General features: G+C 39.6%; 2 protein-coding genes across 2 annotated transcripts in view; one reads left to right on the top strand and one right to left on the bottom strand.

The window, feature by feature from the left end:
- Mnat9 (microtubule-associated Nat9) overlaps positions 1-11,694 on the top strand; it is a 34,255-nt gene extending 22,561 nt beyond the window's left edge. The window contains exons 2-3 of the mRNA XM_065226661.1: positions 10,996-11,191; positions 11,266-11,694. Coding sequence (XP_065082733.1) covers positions 11,005-11,191; positions 11,266-11,690 — 612 coding nt within the window. The 5' untranslated portion in view covers positions 10,996-11,004 and the 3' untranslated portion in view covers positions 11,691-11,694. The remainder of the gene's footprint in view (positions 1-10,995; positions 11,192-11,265) is intronic.
- A 6-nt stretch (positions 11,695-11,700) lies between these two features.
- LOC135705079 (arf-GAP with dual PH domain-containing protein 1-like) overlaps positions 11,701-14,907 on the bottom strand; it is a 30,347-nt gene continuing 27,140 nt past the window's right edge. Inside the window, exon 4 of the mRNA XM_065226650.1 lies at positions 11,701-14,859. Coding sequence (XP_065082722.1) covers positions 14,795-14,859 — 65 coding nt within the window. The 3' untranslated portion in view covers positions 11,701-14,794. The remainder of the gene's footprint in view (positions 14,860-14,907) is intronic.

The following is a 14,907-nucleotide window of genomic DNA, read 5'->3' as shown; positions in this document are numbered from 1 at the left end:
TTTCAAAACTACCCAAATTTGGGTAGAATCTACCCACATCGGTCAAAACTGAACCTACCCAAAAATGGGTAAATTATGTTGAGAGTGACAAGTTGACAAATGAACAAAGTCGATCGGGTTCATGTCGATGTTGTCCATTTGTCAACTTGTTACTCCCAACACAGTTTACGCAATTTTGGGTAGGTTCAGTTTTGACCGATCTGGGTGGATTTTACCAAATTTGGGTAGTTTTGAATTAGCGTGTAGTATGTTTTGTAAGCATTTTGAAGATAAATATTGTGAGAGGGAGACACAGACAAGGCTGTCCTGGGTACTGCGGAGTCGATAAATTTTATTATGCAAGCCAATGGAAAACTGCTTGAAAATTTTCTCAAGTTTCAAATTGATTTGCTCTTTCTCAGTTGATTCCCTCCAAAAGCTCTGAGCCAGGAGTGCTCGAGCCCTCATGACTCTATCAAAGTTTGTTTACATACATGTTTCGCCAAAGTATGTTTTACTGTAATTGAAAACTCAGCTGCCTCATAAAAACGATGCTGGTTTTTATACTTTCATCACTAAGCCTGTTGGTTTTTATCTTTGAGATTAAATTAAGAATGTGTTATGAAAAAGTATAGAACATTTTTATGAGATTGCAATGCTTGACGGTAGATAAGAACAGTAACTGCATTTGCTGCTTCTAAATGTTTGGCTCCCGCTTGACAGTTCACACTGGCTCCAAAGTGACAAGCACCTTGAGTGAGTCCGCAGTACTCAGGGGCTGTCTTGCATCAACGTAGAGAGAGCAAAGTCAGTGATGAAAAATATTGTATTACTATCTTCGTCGCACTTCAAGCAGCGCATGACAAATTCAGTATGAAGACAGTCCTCTTTAATTTACGTCGTGAAAAAAACTAGCTCAGTACGTTCTCTCTCTCTTAGATCTGTCGGTTACTCGGAGAGGATTAAAAACTGCACGTTTTAGTCAGCCGTTCCTTATTGTTTGACAAAAAATGATGATCGTTGGAAACAACACAAAAAACTTAAAATGGGTACAAAACGGATTCGAACCACTAACGTTGAGATTAACAGGCTAGTGTCTTTACTTCTGGTCTATCAACGCTTAGGTAGATGGAAAGGCTAAAGGAAAACAAGAAGCGCTCATAGTGTGGTTACTAGTCTGCTCACATGTACGTTCGACGGTATTCGCTTATTTTTGTTCATGCATGATACAAAAAAGAGAAGGGAAGGTAGAAGATGCGATAGGATCTGTTCAAAGGGATTACTGTCAATGACGAAGGATGTATGGAAATGATGGTTTTTGTACCGCGACAATTTATTTTCGGTTTTCGTCAAACGTCACTGACCAAACGGACCGTTACCAACTCTGGACACAGATAGCACACACAGAATTAATTGTATAGCTTGTTCGTCTTGTCATGCAGATTTGTGCTATTGAAATCATATCGAAATAGGCGTAGCAATATTGCTGGGGCCTCCCTTACCTCAGTCTGTAAAGGCGCAGCTACAAAGCAAGACCCAGCTGGAGGTGGCTGGGTTCAATTCTCAGTCCGGTCTAGGAATTTTTCGGGTCGGAAAATTTCTCGACTTCCCTGGGCATAGGGTATCACCAACAATCAATACGAAACTATCGATTTTAAATTGGCTCACCACTTGACTAGCCTATTGGTCCCAAGCAAATCGATTAACGTGCCCTATTCTAGTATAAATTCCAGTACTACACTATATTTGTTTTGATTCGCTATGAAAGTTTGACAGATAAAATGAGGGGTTAGTGGATTTTCCTATGTTTCGAGGGGTGAATCGATTAGCTTGGGACCGAAGATAGTACCAGAGCTGAGCCAAAAAGTTGAGCTCGTTCCTTCGGGACCTTCTGGTCTTAGAGTTACCTCTATGGTATAACTGTACTTGCCACACAATTATACTACTGCAAAAATGGAAACATGCAGATACACGGCGAACATAGAGCATGCTAAGCTTTATATTAGCCGTATATTAGCTTTATATTGCAAAAAGGCGAATTAGCGTTACTTGAGTAATATGCGATAAGCAATAAGCTTGAACTGCAAAGAAGAAGAAGAAGAAGAAAGTAGCAATATGGCTTGTTTAACCTGCCACAATTCCTTGTGGTCAAAATCTAGGGTTCAAAACTGTCTTGAACGAGCTGAGGTCCATCGATCTAAGGTTGCTGTACTTTTTCACCAATGAGTAGAGGATTACCAGTCTAACGGCGTTTTTTTAGATAGTGATAGATAGATAGCGTCCTTCGGAGTCTAAAATAAGTATGTTTCCTTACCATAATTCGTCTTTGGATTTCTCTGCTGGTGTAGTTATCGGCGGTCACCAGTGAACCCAAATACAAGAACTCGTCTATCACCTCGATTTCATCACCGTCAATCCAAACTCGTGGTGGGAGTTCTGTTGAAGCTCTTCTTCTCATGTATTTTGTCTTCGATGCATTAATGACGAGTTCAATCCGATTTGCTTCAGTAAGTTTCCGCCATCATCTCAAGGTTGCCTTCCGTGATGTCAATGTCATCGGCGAAGCCAAACAGCTGGACGGATTTCCTGAAAATCGTTCCACTCGTGTCTATCCCCGCTCGATCAAACCTTCCGATAAGGCCGATATTAAACAACAGACACGAAAGTCCATCACCTTGCCGTAACCAGGGCTCCACATTTTCGAAGCTCTAAAACGAACTCTAGTTTTGTTTCTTTCATACAACGTGTTTAACGCATCATTTGTATAACGCTTAGCTAAACTACCAGCATGAAACGAAAAAGAAAAAAAAGCTATTTGGCTTTCAATACCTTTCACCGACACTCTGTCACCGCTCTTTCAATTTATTTAATATGCGTTAGGTCTCGTTTTCGATTTTTTTTTAAGATAAATGTGTGGAAACATATTCAAGTGTTTTCACGTGAGAAATACTTTAAATATATATTTTCATTTTCCGTCATATACGTCATGAAACCTCGGTTGACGTGTTTTATGAAAAACGAATATAAGCTTAAAAGAAAGACCAATGAAGCTACGGGAGAAAGAGAGACGAACGATTGGAAATTTGTTTGTAGATGTCAATGAAGGTTCTAGAATGCTCGACTGCAACAGAAAAAAGAAAGCTAACAGTCTGTTTGTCACATCGTAACCCTCTTCGAGATGGAAGAGTATCTCCGAAACTCGGACAGCCCACATCACTCGATCCATCGTCGCCTTGACCAATTGCGTCAGGTAACCGAAAATCCATATTGTGTGCATCCTATTCCGATAGTCGGTTTATTCGGTGTGTTGGTGTTAACGGCGTTTTAAAGGTTCACGATTGGGCTGCTAGGGGATCCAGCGAGTTGATCGACATGATTGTGTGTGTGTGTATTCCCTCTAACCTTCACTGGCCGGCAGTGTTATTATGGAAGAACTCTCTCTACAATGTTGCATTTACGGTCATTGTAGACAGCTTTAGTCCGGGAATTAGAAAGTGATAGCTCTATTGCAGATCCAGCATCCCATTTCAGAATGACTGGAGAGTCACGCCCATTCCGAGGTTACTTTCACTTACAATAAGCCCCGCATGTATGCATCACCGTTATCAAATGGATATTGGTATTACATAGGGTTGATAGGGGCAATATGGTCCCCCTAAGAAAAAACATTCATAAATGTATGATATCTGTGATCATGCTCATGCTTTGGAATATGTTTGATAATATACAATGTTCAAAATATGGATAAAATATGATAGACTCAACAAATTATTATGTTTGAAAAATTTCAGTTTTCGCTCCGATCAACAACCATACGGGGCAATATGAGCACCCTAGTAAAAATTAACGTTTTGACAGGTTTCACTAGAAAATAACATTCAGGAATCATGTGAAATAGAAACATAAGTTCTTTTAGCAACAGTTACGTGTATTACTTGCTGTAGAACCAGCGGATCAGTAAAATGTAATATAGTGAATGCAATGCTTGTTTTCTTGACTACATATCTTATAATATTCTAGAGATTTTCAGCTAATGTTACATTTCCATTATTATCTTAGACATGTAATTGAATTTTGATACGGTTTTCATGGAGATGCATATTAGAAGCATTTTCAACAAGTTTGTAAAAAATTAGATTGAGTTAATAGGTATTATGCCCAAACGAACGGTGGCCCATCTCGCCCCGTATGGTCTTCATGCCCCCATCCCCCCTTTCCAAACCTGACACGGATTCAGTTTGTTTTGTTTAATGGTAAAATGTATTTGGACTGGTCTCACCATGTAAATTTAATCCTCCAATCCATGCGTTCCGTAATTTTTGATTTTCTCTAAGCTTTGCATCTCATTTTGTGATGCACCTTTGTCGTAATACTTCCTTCAACGAACACAATTTTCTTGCATTGCCATGGTCATCTGGGAGGAGGTTCGCGTCTAGTGCTTTTCCCATGAACAGTTCGCAGCCACCAACTGTCCACCCCAGCAGCCGAGCACTTTTGCAAGCGGAAAACTTGCTGATTCACGGCAACGTCGGCCACCGAATCACCACCAAAACCCGCGACGGACACATTTGTGTTTATTCCGCTTCTCGCGTGACGCGTACTGAGTCGAGTCGTTTATGTCACCCAATTCTCGTACTCGAATAGAGTGACAATTGTCGATACGAATGAACTCCGATGAACTTTCGGTGCATTCCCATAGTCGATGTATATCGACAAAACTCGGATCGGAATGACGTTTTCATGCGAGTGTTGTCGATACGTCAGAAGCAATCGAGAACGTTTGAAAAGCGTGAAAATGGAAGTGAAACGGTAAGTTTTGTGTGTGTGTGTGTGTGTGTGTGTGTATGTGTGTGTGTGTGTGTGTGTGAGTGTGTGTGTGTGTGTGTGTGTGTGTGTGTGTGTGTGTGTGTGTGTGTGTGTGTGTGTGTGTGTGTATGTGTGTGTCTGTGTGTGTGTGTGTGTGTGTGTGTGTGTGTGTGTGTGTGTGTGTGTGTGTGTGTGTGTGTGTGTGTGTGTGTGTGTGTGTGTGTGTGTGTGTGTGTGTGTGTGTGTGTGTGCGTGCGTGTGTGTGTGTGTGTGTGTGTGTGTGTGTGTGTGTGTGTGTGTGTGTGTGTGTGGGTGTCTGTATGTGTGTGTATGTGTGTGTGTGTGTGTGTGTGTGTGTGTGTGTGTGAGTGTGTGTGTGTGTGTGTGTGCGTGTGTGTGTGTGTGTGTGTGTGTGTGTGTGTGTGTGTGGGTGTCTGTATGTGTGTGTATGTGTGTGTGTGAGAGTGTGTGTGTGTGTGTGTGTGTATGTGTGGGGATGAAACACCCACCAAATGAAAGGTATGACCACGGTTCCATATAACGAATAGTTGTCTTGGGTTCCGAAACACGAATCTTATGCTTCTTAACCCTCCGTTACTCGCCCTGTTGTACTTTGTACAACACACATGAGTTTTCCATTGCCATTCTGTTGCTGAGTTACCAATCGTTCTGAAACCAACTAGTATTCCTCAAAAAACTTGTTTTGATTTAAAGAAGCTAAACTTTGATTACAGTAAACACCTAAAATAAGGATAATAGGGAAAATGTAAATGGAAACCGCATAAACTGCGGCCATACAACGTGAGATTTGACTTCATTGATTACAACATAGAATATATCGAGATCCTGACCAGATAGAAAGTTATTGCCTTGAACAAAGTTGTTCAGGAGGTTAAAGCCTATTTTTGGGCACAATTTTTCAGAATTTTCTCACTACGCGTCGCTAGTATACACGTGAAATTTTCACGTATAAAATATCTCGAGATCCTGACCAAATAGAAAGTTACTGTCCTCGGCAAAGTTGTTCAGGAGGTCAAGTTTTTTTGGCTGGTGAACAGCAGTTCAGAATTTTCTCACTGCGCTGTGCTAGTATACACGTGCAATCCTCATATATGCTATAGCTCGAGATCCAGAACAGCTAGAAAATTACTGTCTTCGACAAAGTTGTTTATGAGATCAAAGCTTTTTTGCTGGTAAACAGTAAATAGTTCAGAATATTTTCGGTATGCGGCGCTAGTGTGCATGTAAAATATTTGTATATGCTACAGCTTAAGGTCAGGAAGTAACTGTCATCGTCAAAGTTGTATATGCGGCAAAGTTCTTCCGGATGGTGAACATGCAAATGTGTTTTGTTCAAAGCTCTCTAATGTTACGTCCAATTTTTGATCTCCTTAGGTTATTTGAATGGTATAAATGGTATAGCATAAGCATAGGCGTAGCCAGATAGGGGCAGGGGGGGGGGGGGGGCGACTGCCCCCCCCCCTAAACTCGGCAACACAAAGGCTTTCGAGGAAATGGCGTTCGGTGAAATGGCATTCGGCCAAATTTTCCATGGTAATTTTTTTTTCGCCCCTCCCTAGCTCGAAACCTGGCTACGCCCTTGAGCATAAGGGTTCTACTACTACTTTTAGTTTCAATTTTTTTTCCAAGTCAATTCTGAGAAAATCGATCATTACTCTTAAGAGTAAATTTCGAAAAATAGTGTAACTTTGGGTGAAGCTTTGGTATACAAAATTTGAAAATCATATTGAGCAATTTGCCCCTTCGTATTTCCATTTAAAATCTTTAAAATGTTCTAAAAAGAACGAAAATTTGACGTTTTTAGGGCATGTCCTTACACTTATGATCGGGAGTGTACAGTTTTATAAATTTCTCCATTCAACTGAGCAAAAATGCCTAACTCTCTGAGTTAGTCTCGTTGTCCGTGACACGTTAATACAAGGCTTTTTTTTTTGTTCTGACCCCTCAATAAGACATTTTGAAATTAGCCTTAAATGAAAGGAAACTCTAAACATTCATTTGGTGGAAGTTTCAACGATATTGATCTTTTAAGATAATGTTTTCCATCTGAGATACGTGTTACCACTAATTTATCAAAGGTATACATGAAAATCTTCACCAATAAAAGAATTCCAGAATATATTTGGCTTATCCTACTTAGGCTGATGTAAATTGTATTTTTATTTTATGATATTTGATATGCGAGAATTGCCCGCCAAAAGATCTTTATCTCCTCAACAGCTTTGCCAACTACAGTAAATTTCTAGCTGTTCAGGATCTCGAGATATTATATATGCGAAGATTTTACGTATATCCTAGCGCCGCATAGTGAGAAAATTCTGTACTGTCGACCAACGAAAAAGTTTTGATCTCCTGGACAACTTTACCGATGACAGTTTAGCAGGTCTCGAAATACAGGGTGCGTGACGAATTTTTGCAGTAAATGGCATATTTGAGAAAAAATACACCATTTAGTTATTCTAGCAATGAATTTTGTGCGATTTATTTTCTTTCGCAACATATGGAAGTTGTAAGTAAATTTATTCAAAAAAATTGCCTTCCCTTTCGACGACTGTAGTTAGACGCTTCCGGAAACTGCAGTATGCACGTTTTAAAATGTTTCGATCCATAGATGTCATCACTGCCTTGATTTTAGCTTTTAGCGACTTAAGTGTGGTGTGAGGGGTTCTATTGGTATCCCGTTGGACGATGCCCTATACAAAATAATCCAACGGATTGATATCGGGACTGCTCGGGGGCCAAATTTCTTCCTCCCAAATTTACGAAATATTTTCCGTAAGCTTTATTAGCAGTATGAGCAGGTGCTCCGTCTTATCACTTTCCCAAGCCTTTTTTAATATTATACACTGTTCTTTCAGACACATTTACCGACCGAATTATTTCTTTCATGCATACTCCGGCGCGCAACAAAGCGACAACGGCTGACAGATTGCTCTCTTGTTTGGACATCTTTACGTTTACTCAACATTGTTTGTTTAAATCTTACACCTAACAGTATAAGCTATCCAGTGCTACCAAATATATCTAAATCATGATGCACAAGCATGAGAAATTACTATTTGAAATTTACTGCAAAAAATCGTCACGCACCCTGTATATCTAATGCGAGAATTGCATGTGTATACAAAATGAATTTCTGTCCACCAGCCAAAAGGCTTTGGCTCCCTGAACAACTTTGCCGAACATAGGTCAGGATCTCGTGATATTTTACATGTGAAAATTTCACGTGTATACTAGCGCCGCTTAGGAAATTCTCAACTTTGCGAAGACAGAAACTTTCTAGCTGGTCAGGATCTCGAAACAAACCACATGCGAGAATTTCACGTGTATTCTAGCGCTACGTAGTGAGAAAATTTTGAACTACTGTCCACTAGCGAAATCTATCTGAACAGAATCTCGAGATATTTTACATGCTAGAATTTTGCGTGTATACTAACGCCACTTAGTGTGAAAATTCTGAACTATTGTGCACCAAGCAATAGACATTGACTTCATGAACAACTTTTTCGAAGACAGTAATTTTCTACCTGTTCAGAATCACGAGCTATAGCATACGTGATAATTGTACAAGTTTACTAGCGCCACGTGGTGAGAAAATTCTGGGCTACTGTGCACCAGCCAAAAAGTCTTGACCCAATGAACAAGTTTGCCGAAAACAGTAGCTTTCTATCTGCTCAGGATCTCGAGCTATTGTATATGCGAAAATTGCACGTATAGGGGAATTTACCTATTCTCGTCAATCTAAGCAGCGTCTGCACTTCTACTAGCATTTTCTCAGCGTCACGCACATATATGATGTGTCTGTTTGTTTACATTCATCTGCTGCTTGCTTCTCTATCCATTCCAATAGACAGAATTTTTCAAAACGTTTTGAAAGCGTTTTTACAACGCTCCAAACTTCTCAGGTGAGTGTGACTATTGTCGGCAGCCTCTTTTTCTTCGGCAACCTTCCCATTAGAACTGCGTGTTAACCAGCTGTTCTATTATCGGCAACTCGAAATCAACCCCATTTTGTAGTGCGTATGCTTTATTTGAAGAAAAATGTAGCATTACTGGATTGCTCGATCGTTCAAATATAATCAGATTAAAGCTGAAAGGCTAAACAATCGTTTGGACACATTCAGGGAAGTGCGTTGATGGGAAAACATAGTGAAATTAACGTTTAAATTTAGGTTGCCGAAAACAGTAAATGGGTGCCGAAGCCAACATTTACCCTATATCACATGCAGGAATTTCACATGTATTCTAGCGCTCCGTAGTGAGAATATTCTGAACGACTCTTATGTCAGATATCATTCATCGTTAATATTAAAAAAAAAAACGTGTATAACTTATAACTTCAGATAGTGTGAACCAATCTCAGATTTTCTTAATTAGAGATTTGTTGGACTCCAAAACCTTTCGATTGGTGGTTGGTATGTCAAATTTGGATCAGTGGTTCTGATGATAACTTCGACACCAGTCAATCTCTTATGACATTCAAGAAAAAAAATATAAGGTCCCAGGACCTTTCGTTTGGCAGTTGTTTGGTCCAATTTGTTACAGTTAATGAGGATATATGCCATTTTGTACCAATAACCTGGCATTCCCAGATCATTAAAATCTAGATATTCCTCGTTCAGGTACTGTAGAGTATCAATACCTTTCATTTGGCGATTGTTTTGTCAATTTTAGTTTAGTTGTTGAGAAAATATCTTGTTTTGTACCAATTCCAGATATTCCCAGCTAAGATACTGCCTAACGAAAGGATACGGCTGTTTTGTCAAATTTGGTTCGGTAGTTGAGAAGATATGTGATTTTGTAACACGGAACTGACAAACCCAGACTTTATTCAGGTCATAACTTCAGAACTTCTGAACTAGCTCCAAATATTTTTAAATAGAGTACAGTGGGACTTCAATTCCATTCGATTGGCGATTGTTTTGTCAAACACGGGTCAGTTGTTGAGAAGATATGATGTTTTGTACCCATAACCAGGCATTTCCAAATCATTCGCGGTCATAACTCAAGAATGTCTGACCCAACTCCAGATAATCCCAGCTAAAGTACTGTGGGATTTAAATACCTTTCGTTTGGCAACTGTTTTGTTTAGGAGATGTTTTGTACGAATAATTCAAATTTTGTCAGATCTTGTTTTATCTCCGGATCTTGGAATTCCTAAGATATTCAATAGCGTTCGATAGGAGGACTACAATACCTATCACCTGGCACTTGATATGAATACCCTTATCTGTAAGAAGGGTAAAACTGGCTTCCTATCGGAAGTCGAGTTGTTGGCGATGGCTATACCCTTCTTCTCCTGGTCGATGTGGACTCAACGGCAGGAAGGGAGACTCGGGCTGCGATTTAAAACACGCTGACTTAAATCCCCGCCGGGAAGAGATTGTTCGTCGAAGGACTTGAGGTTCGCGCGGTGAATATTTCAGATGTTGGCGGTGCCATTATAAAAACAAGTGAAAACATTCTGGATGAGCTTCGAATTAAAAACAACAAACCTCTCTCAAAAAAGGACCAAATTACATAACCGGTGGTGCTATCGAAATGGCACAGAAAGTTACTTAGAACCTTAAGCTATAATTCTCAAATGATAGAAAAACGTGTGCTCTATTGTTTTTATCCATATCTATGCTTTTATTTATTGAAAAAACTGATATTTATACCTAAATCAAATAACTGTTTTATCAGAAAATACTGCATACGTCCTTATCATAGCTTCCGCGATGAACTCTTTCAGTTTGACGTTTCTTGAAATGAACAGCACTTCGCGTGCGATTCATCCTTCCTCTCGATGCAAAATGAACATCTCGCGTCGTGCGAGTCGACAGTCGGAATAGAGTGAGAATTGTCACGCGAGAAGGAAACGAGAATGGTCATCTCGATTCGCACGAGAAGTGGAATAAACACAATTATCAACACGTTCCCGGGCTAATTCACCCACCGGACCGATCTCTCAATAGAACTACACGCCGAAAGTGTAGCATCTGAACTCGGAACAGCGAGTTGATCGACATGATTGTAGTTTTAAGCTATTTCGTGTTTCAGTTCCGAGAGGCCGATCCCAGCTGATTCTCAATTACAGTGAAAATTATGTTGCCGAGGGATGAAACTACATTTTTGAAGCAAACAGATTGCAAGCAAACTTTCATACAAATTCGCAATTCATTATCACTTTCTATCCCGTTGTTCCAGGTCCCAGCGATGAGACTAAACGAGAATCTCAAAATCGTCGGAACTAACGTGATCCTGGTCCCGTACGAAAGCAAACACGTGGAAAAGTACCACCAGTGGATGCAGAGCGAAGAACTCCAAGAACTAACCGCATCGGAGCCACTTTTGCAGGAAGAAGAATACCAAATGCAAAAATCTTGGCGAGAGGATGATGACAGTAAAACAAGGATTCGTTTCTTTCGCGCTGTGTTCATTTAATATTCTGCCATTCTTGTTTCTTTCGTATCCTAGAATGCACCTTCCTGATCCTTGAAAGGGCGCAATTTGAGCAAAACGGTGATGAGATAGCAGCCTTGATTGGCGATACCAATATTTTCCTCCAGTCAGACGACCCGGAGGAGGATGACAGCAATCTGAAAACGGGAGAAATCGAAATAATGATCGCTGAAAAGGTCGCCCGGGGGAAACGGTATGGCTGGGAGTCCACACTCCTGATGCTCCATTTCGGAATCAAGCAGCTCCAGCTGCGTCGGTACAAGGCAATCACAAAGGACAGCAACTGCAGGGCTATGCAGATGTTCGGAAAGATGGGATTCCGGGAAATCAAGCGGGTTCCGGTGTTCAAAGAAGTCACCTTCGAAAAGTTGGTGGACGACGAATGGATCGCCTGGATCGAAAGGGAAGTTTCTCTAAAAATAGAACCATACCGATCATAGGCAGTCCGGATTTCGTTTCAAACCTTTCCTCTGTTTTATTCTTAACTCTAGATCGTTTATTTTTTCTCTAGTCTTTATGATTTCCTCACGCTAATTTCTTTTCCCAGTTATTAGTCTCTTGTTTCCTCGTAGCAAATGATTTTCTCTTGTCTAAATCTAATCAGAGCTATTTTCTCCTCAAACTCTTTGCTTTTCCTTTTCCCTACTGACTATAATTCGGCTCTGCTATCTCAGAACCACATGCCCTATTACAAGTAAGGTGGTAGGGGTGCGCGATAAATCGTTCGGTTCTCTCAATCTACATTACCTATATTTGGCAGATTTTTCTTACTTTTCGCTTCACGTTTCCTGTCTCCTTTCCTCATTTATTGGATTAAATTTATTTCGATTTAGATTTTATATGATTACACAAGAAAAAATATGTTTAAATAAGATTGCATTTTCCCCCAGAAAAAGTGCCTAATGCATGCTTAATAGATTGCTTAAATACTCGTTCGAAAGAGAAAAGAAAACAACAGGAGAACAAACGGTCACAGTGATCAAGCAGTGTCGGTTGCAACGAACGGAAGATAGTTCATAATTGTATTTGAGCAACAGTGAAATAAAAATATACCTATATGGGAAAATGGAAACATGAATTGCTACTGCTGGAAAAGTATAATAAACTAGTCAAACCAAAATAAGCCCTAATTGTTTCAATATGGTTATTTACTAGTACGAGATGTATGAATGTGTAGTCGCTTTTCATAGAATTTAGTCAATTCAATTATTAGTTTTGTCTATCTAATTCTTATCGCCTAGGAAAAAGTTCTATGCCATTATGCGTTACTTGTTTGTCTGTAATAACATGTACCGTTTGTTCGTCGCATCCGGCTTCGAATTCGAATCGAACGGTGATGATAATGAATCATGGTTATTAAAGTTCACTATTTGAATCATCTTCTTCTTCTTCTTTAGTGTTTCTTTTACACTTTTTTCAATAGGTTAATTATCTTCGCAACTTGATAAAACTAAAAAATGACCTGAAAGTATTGAGGGTTGTATTTTTCGTATTTTTTGTTTGCACGGTGTTTTCCTGTTGGATGCAGTGGCGGAGTGATCAGTTGAGTGATAACATCGATTATATCATGGAATTAGATGTCAACTGTCAAAGTCATAGACAGTCTGTCAAACCGCCAAGTCTGACGAACTCAATTCTCTTGCGTGAGATTATTCGCCTATGAGTTTTGCCCAGGGTTCTGATGCACGGTCAAATATCAGTATCATCGCTTGTTTGTGTCAAATTTATGATTCCCATAATAAATGCTTTTGTCAGAAATTCGTATGGAATTCTTACGTTCCTTTGCCTCCCTGCATTATTTACGTATGTCGTCTGCGAGAGACAATACGTGCGACTATATGATTAGACACCAGAAGTACCGGATCGTGATCTAACGTTGGTACTGGGAAAGTACGAAAAGCAGCTTGACGTGCACACTGGTGTACGAGGTGTATATATGAACGTGAAAATGGAAATCCTTCCACCCTGCAGCTTTATTCCTCAACCAAAAGGGGAACATTTATTATGACGGAATCAAGAACAAGAACGGATAAATTCCTGCCCCGAGCAAAAACAAATAGAAGATAATACTAGGAAATGGCACAGACGAAAGCAGAAGCTAAACTGGTGTCGCCTCCCAGAAAAAGGAGAACTTATGATTTGCTGTTCTTTTCGTTAACTTGTTAAACATTTGAGATATTTTAGCCTTAATAAATAAGATTATGGAAGCAAAGTGTCTTCATAGTCGTATCTAAAATTATGCTTCTATTTCGTTCATATCAAAATACTCCAAGAAACTTAAAATCGACAACAAATGCCCATATGAACTGAAGTTTTTGTTCAATTTAAATTCATCCAGACCCAGTTTCAGGAAACTAAAAAAATACCACTCAATAACCATGCATCCAACATGAAACACACCGATAAGATAATGGCGTACAGTCAACCGTCCCGGGGTGAGAAAAATCGAGTTGGCACAACACAGGCTTCTTTTTACCTAATAGACTAATTATAAAAGGAGAGAAGTTGTTCATCAACAGTTTGATTCGGTGGTAAAAAATTGACTAAAAAATAACATAAAAATAAATAATCCTATTGCATTACAGTTCTAAAGAAAATCAGCCTTATTGTATGTAGTTAGGTATGTTCGTAATCTATTGTGTTGTGGTAAGGGATTGTAAAATAGTTTCCATACCAAGAAGAGTTGAAATCAATTCTCTGTAGTTGTTGCTGTTGGGGTGTAACATTCTACGCTCCAATTCGATTTGTTTAATGCCCTTCTACTACAAATACTTCCGTATCAAAGTCGGTAGAATAGGCAAAACAGGCAGTGATTGAGTAGGTATGTATTCATTCGTAGCTTTGTATGCGGCCGCAGCTGGGCGTTGTGCTTCCTCGATTCCTTCCACCCGCTAGGACGATTGACTAGGTTGAAGGTTCTCTGAATAAAATGCAAATCAGATTGCGCTTTTTATGGTCTTAAAACAACATGTGCCTAGCGTTTGATCTAATAAGATTTACCTTCAATGCTTTTAGATTTATATCCTTTAATAAGTTACCTATATCGATTATCCATAAGATACCCTTCTTACATAATCCATAAGAAAACAGATATTCGTACCAAGAAAATATTTTCAAAAAAAGGGAACTACTTTTTACGGTGCCGGCGCTGACTGTCCTACTCACTGCAGCACCTGAGTGTGGCAGCTGGGGCGTGTGCAGTAGTGTGTGTGGGTATGTAGAATATTCACTACATCTACCATGGTCGGGTGGAAGCATCTAACCATCCATCCTCCACTCAGAAACAGAAAAAAAAAGTAATCTCCGAGACGATTCTTCACATAAACGCTGAAAGCCCTCCTTCAATAATGACAATGATTATAAATTAATTGTTTTACAATTTCCCTTCCTGCATACATACTAGAGCATCGGTAGCTGATGGCCAATCGATCGGATCACGATCGCGACCGGTTATTATAGTGTGGGCTGTTGTAGTTGATGTTTTCACAGTAGTGATTGCTAAAACTTATCATAATAGATACACACGGAGGCGAATCAAAAGTTATTACCTGCCGGTGAAGATGTTTATCGAGTTGGTGCCTCCACGTTTGCGGATCAGTCGTGCCGATACTGAAATGGAGAAAAAAAATCCATTGATAATATAACTCGTTACTAACC

The sequence above is a fragment of the Ochlerotatus camptorhynchus genome, unplaced genomic scaffold, assembly GCF_037179485.1.
Source record: "Ochlerotatus camptorhynchus isolate MF236.1 unplaced genomic scaffold, CSIRO-AGI_Acam_v1.1 ptg000257l, whole genome shotgun sequence".
Lineage (NCBI taxonomy): Eukaryota > Metazoa > Arthropoda > Insecta > Diptera > Culicidae > Ochlerotatus > Ochlerotatus camptorhynchus.
The sequence above is the reverse complement of the archived record's forward strand: the minus strand, read 5'-3'. Positions and strand labels throughout refer to the sequence as shown.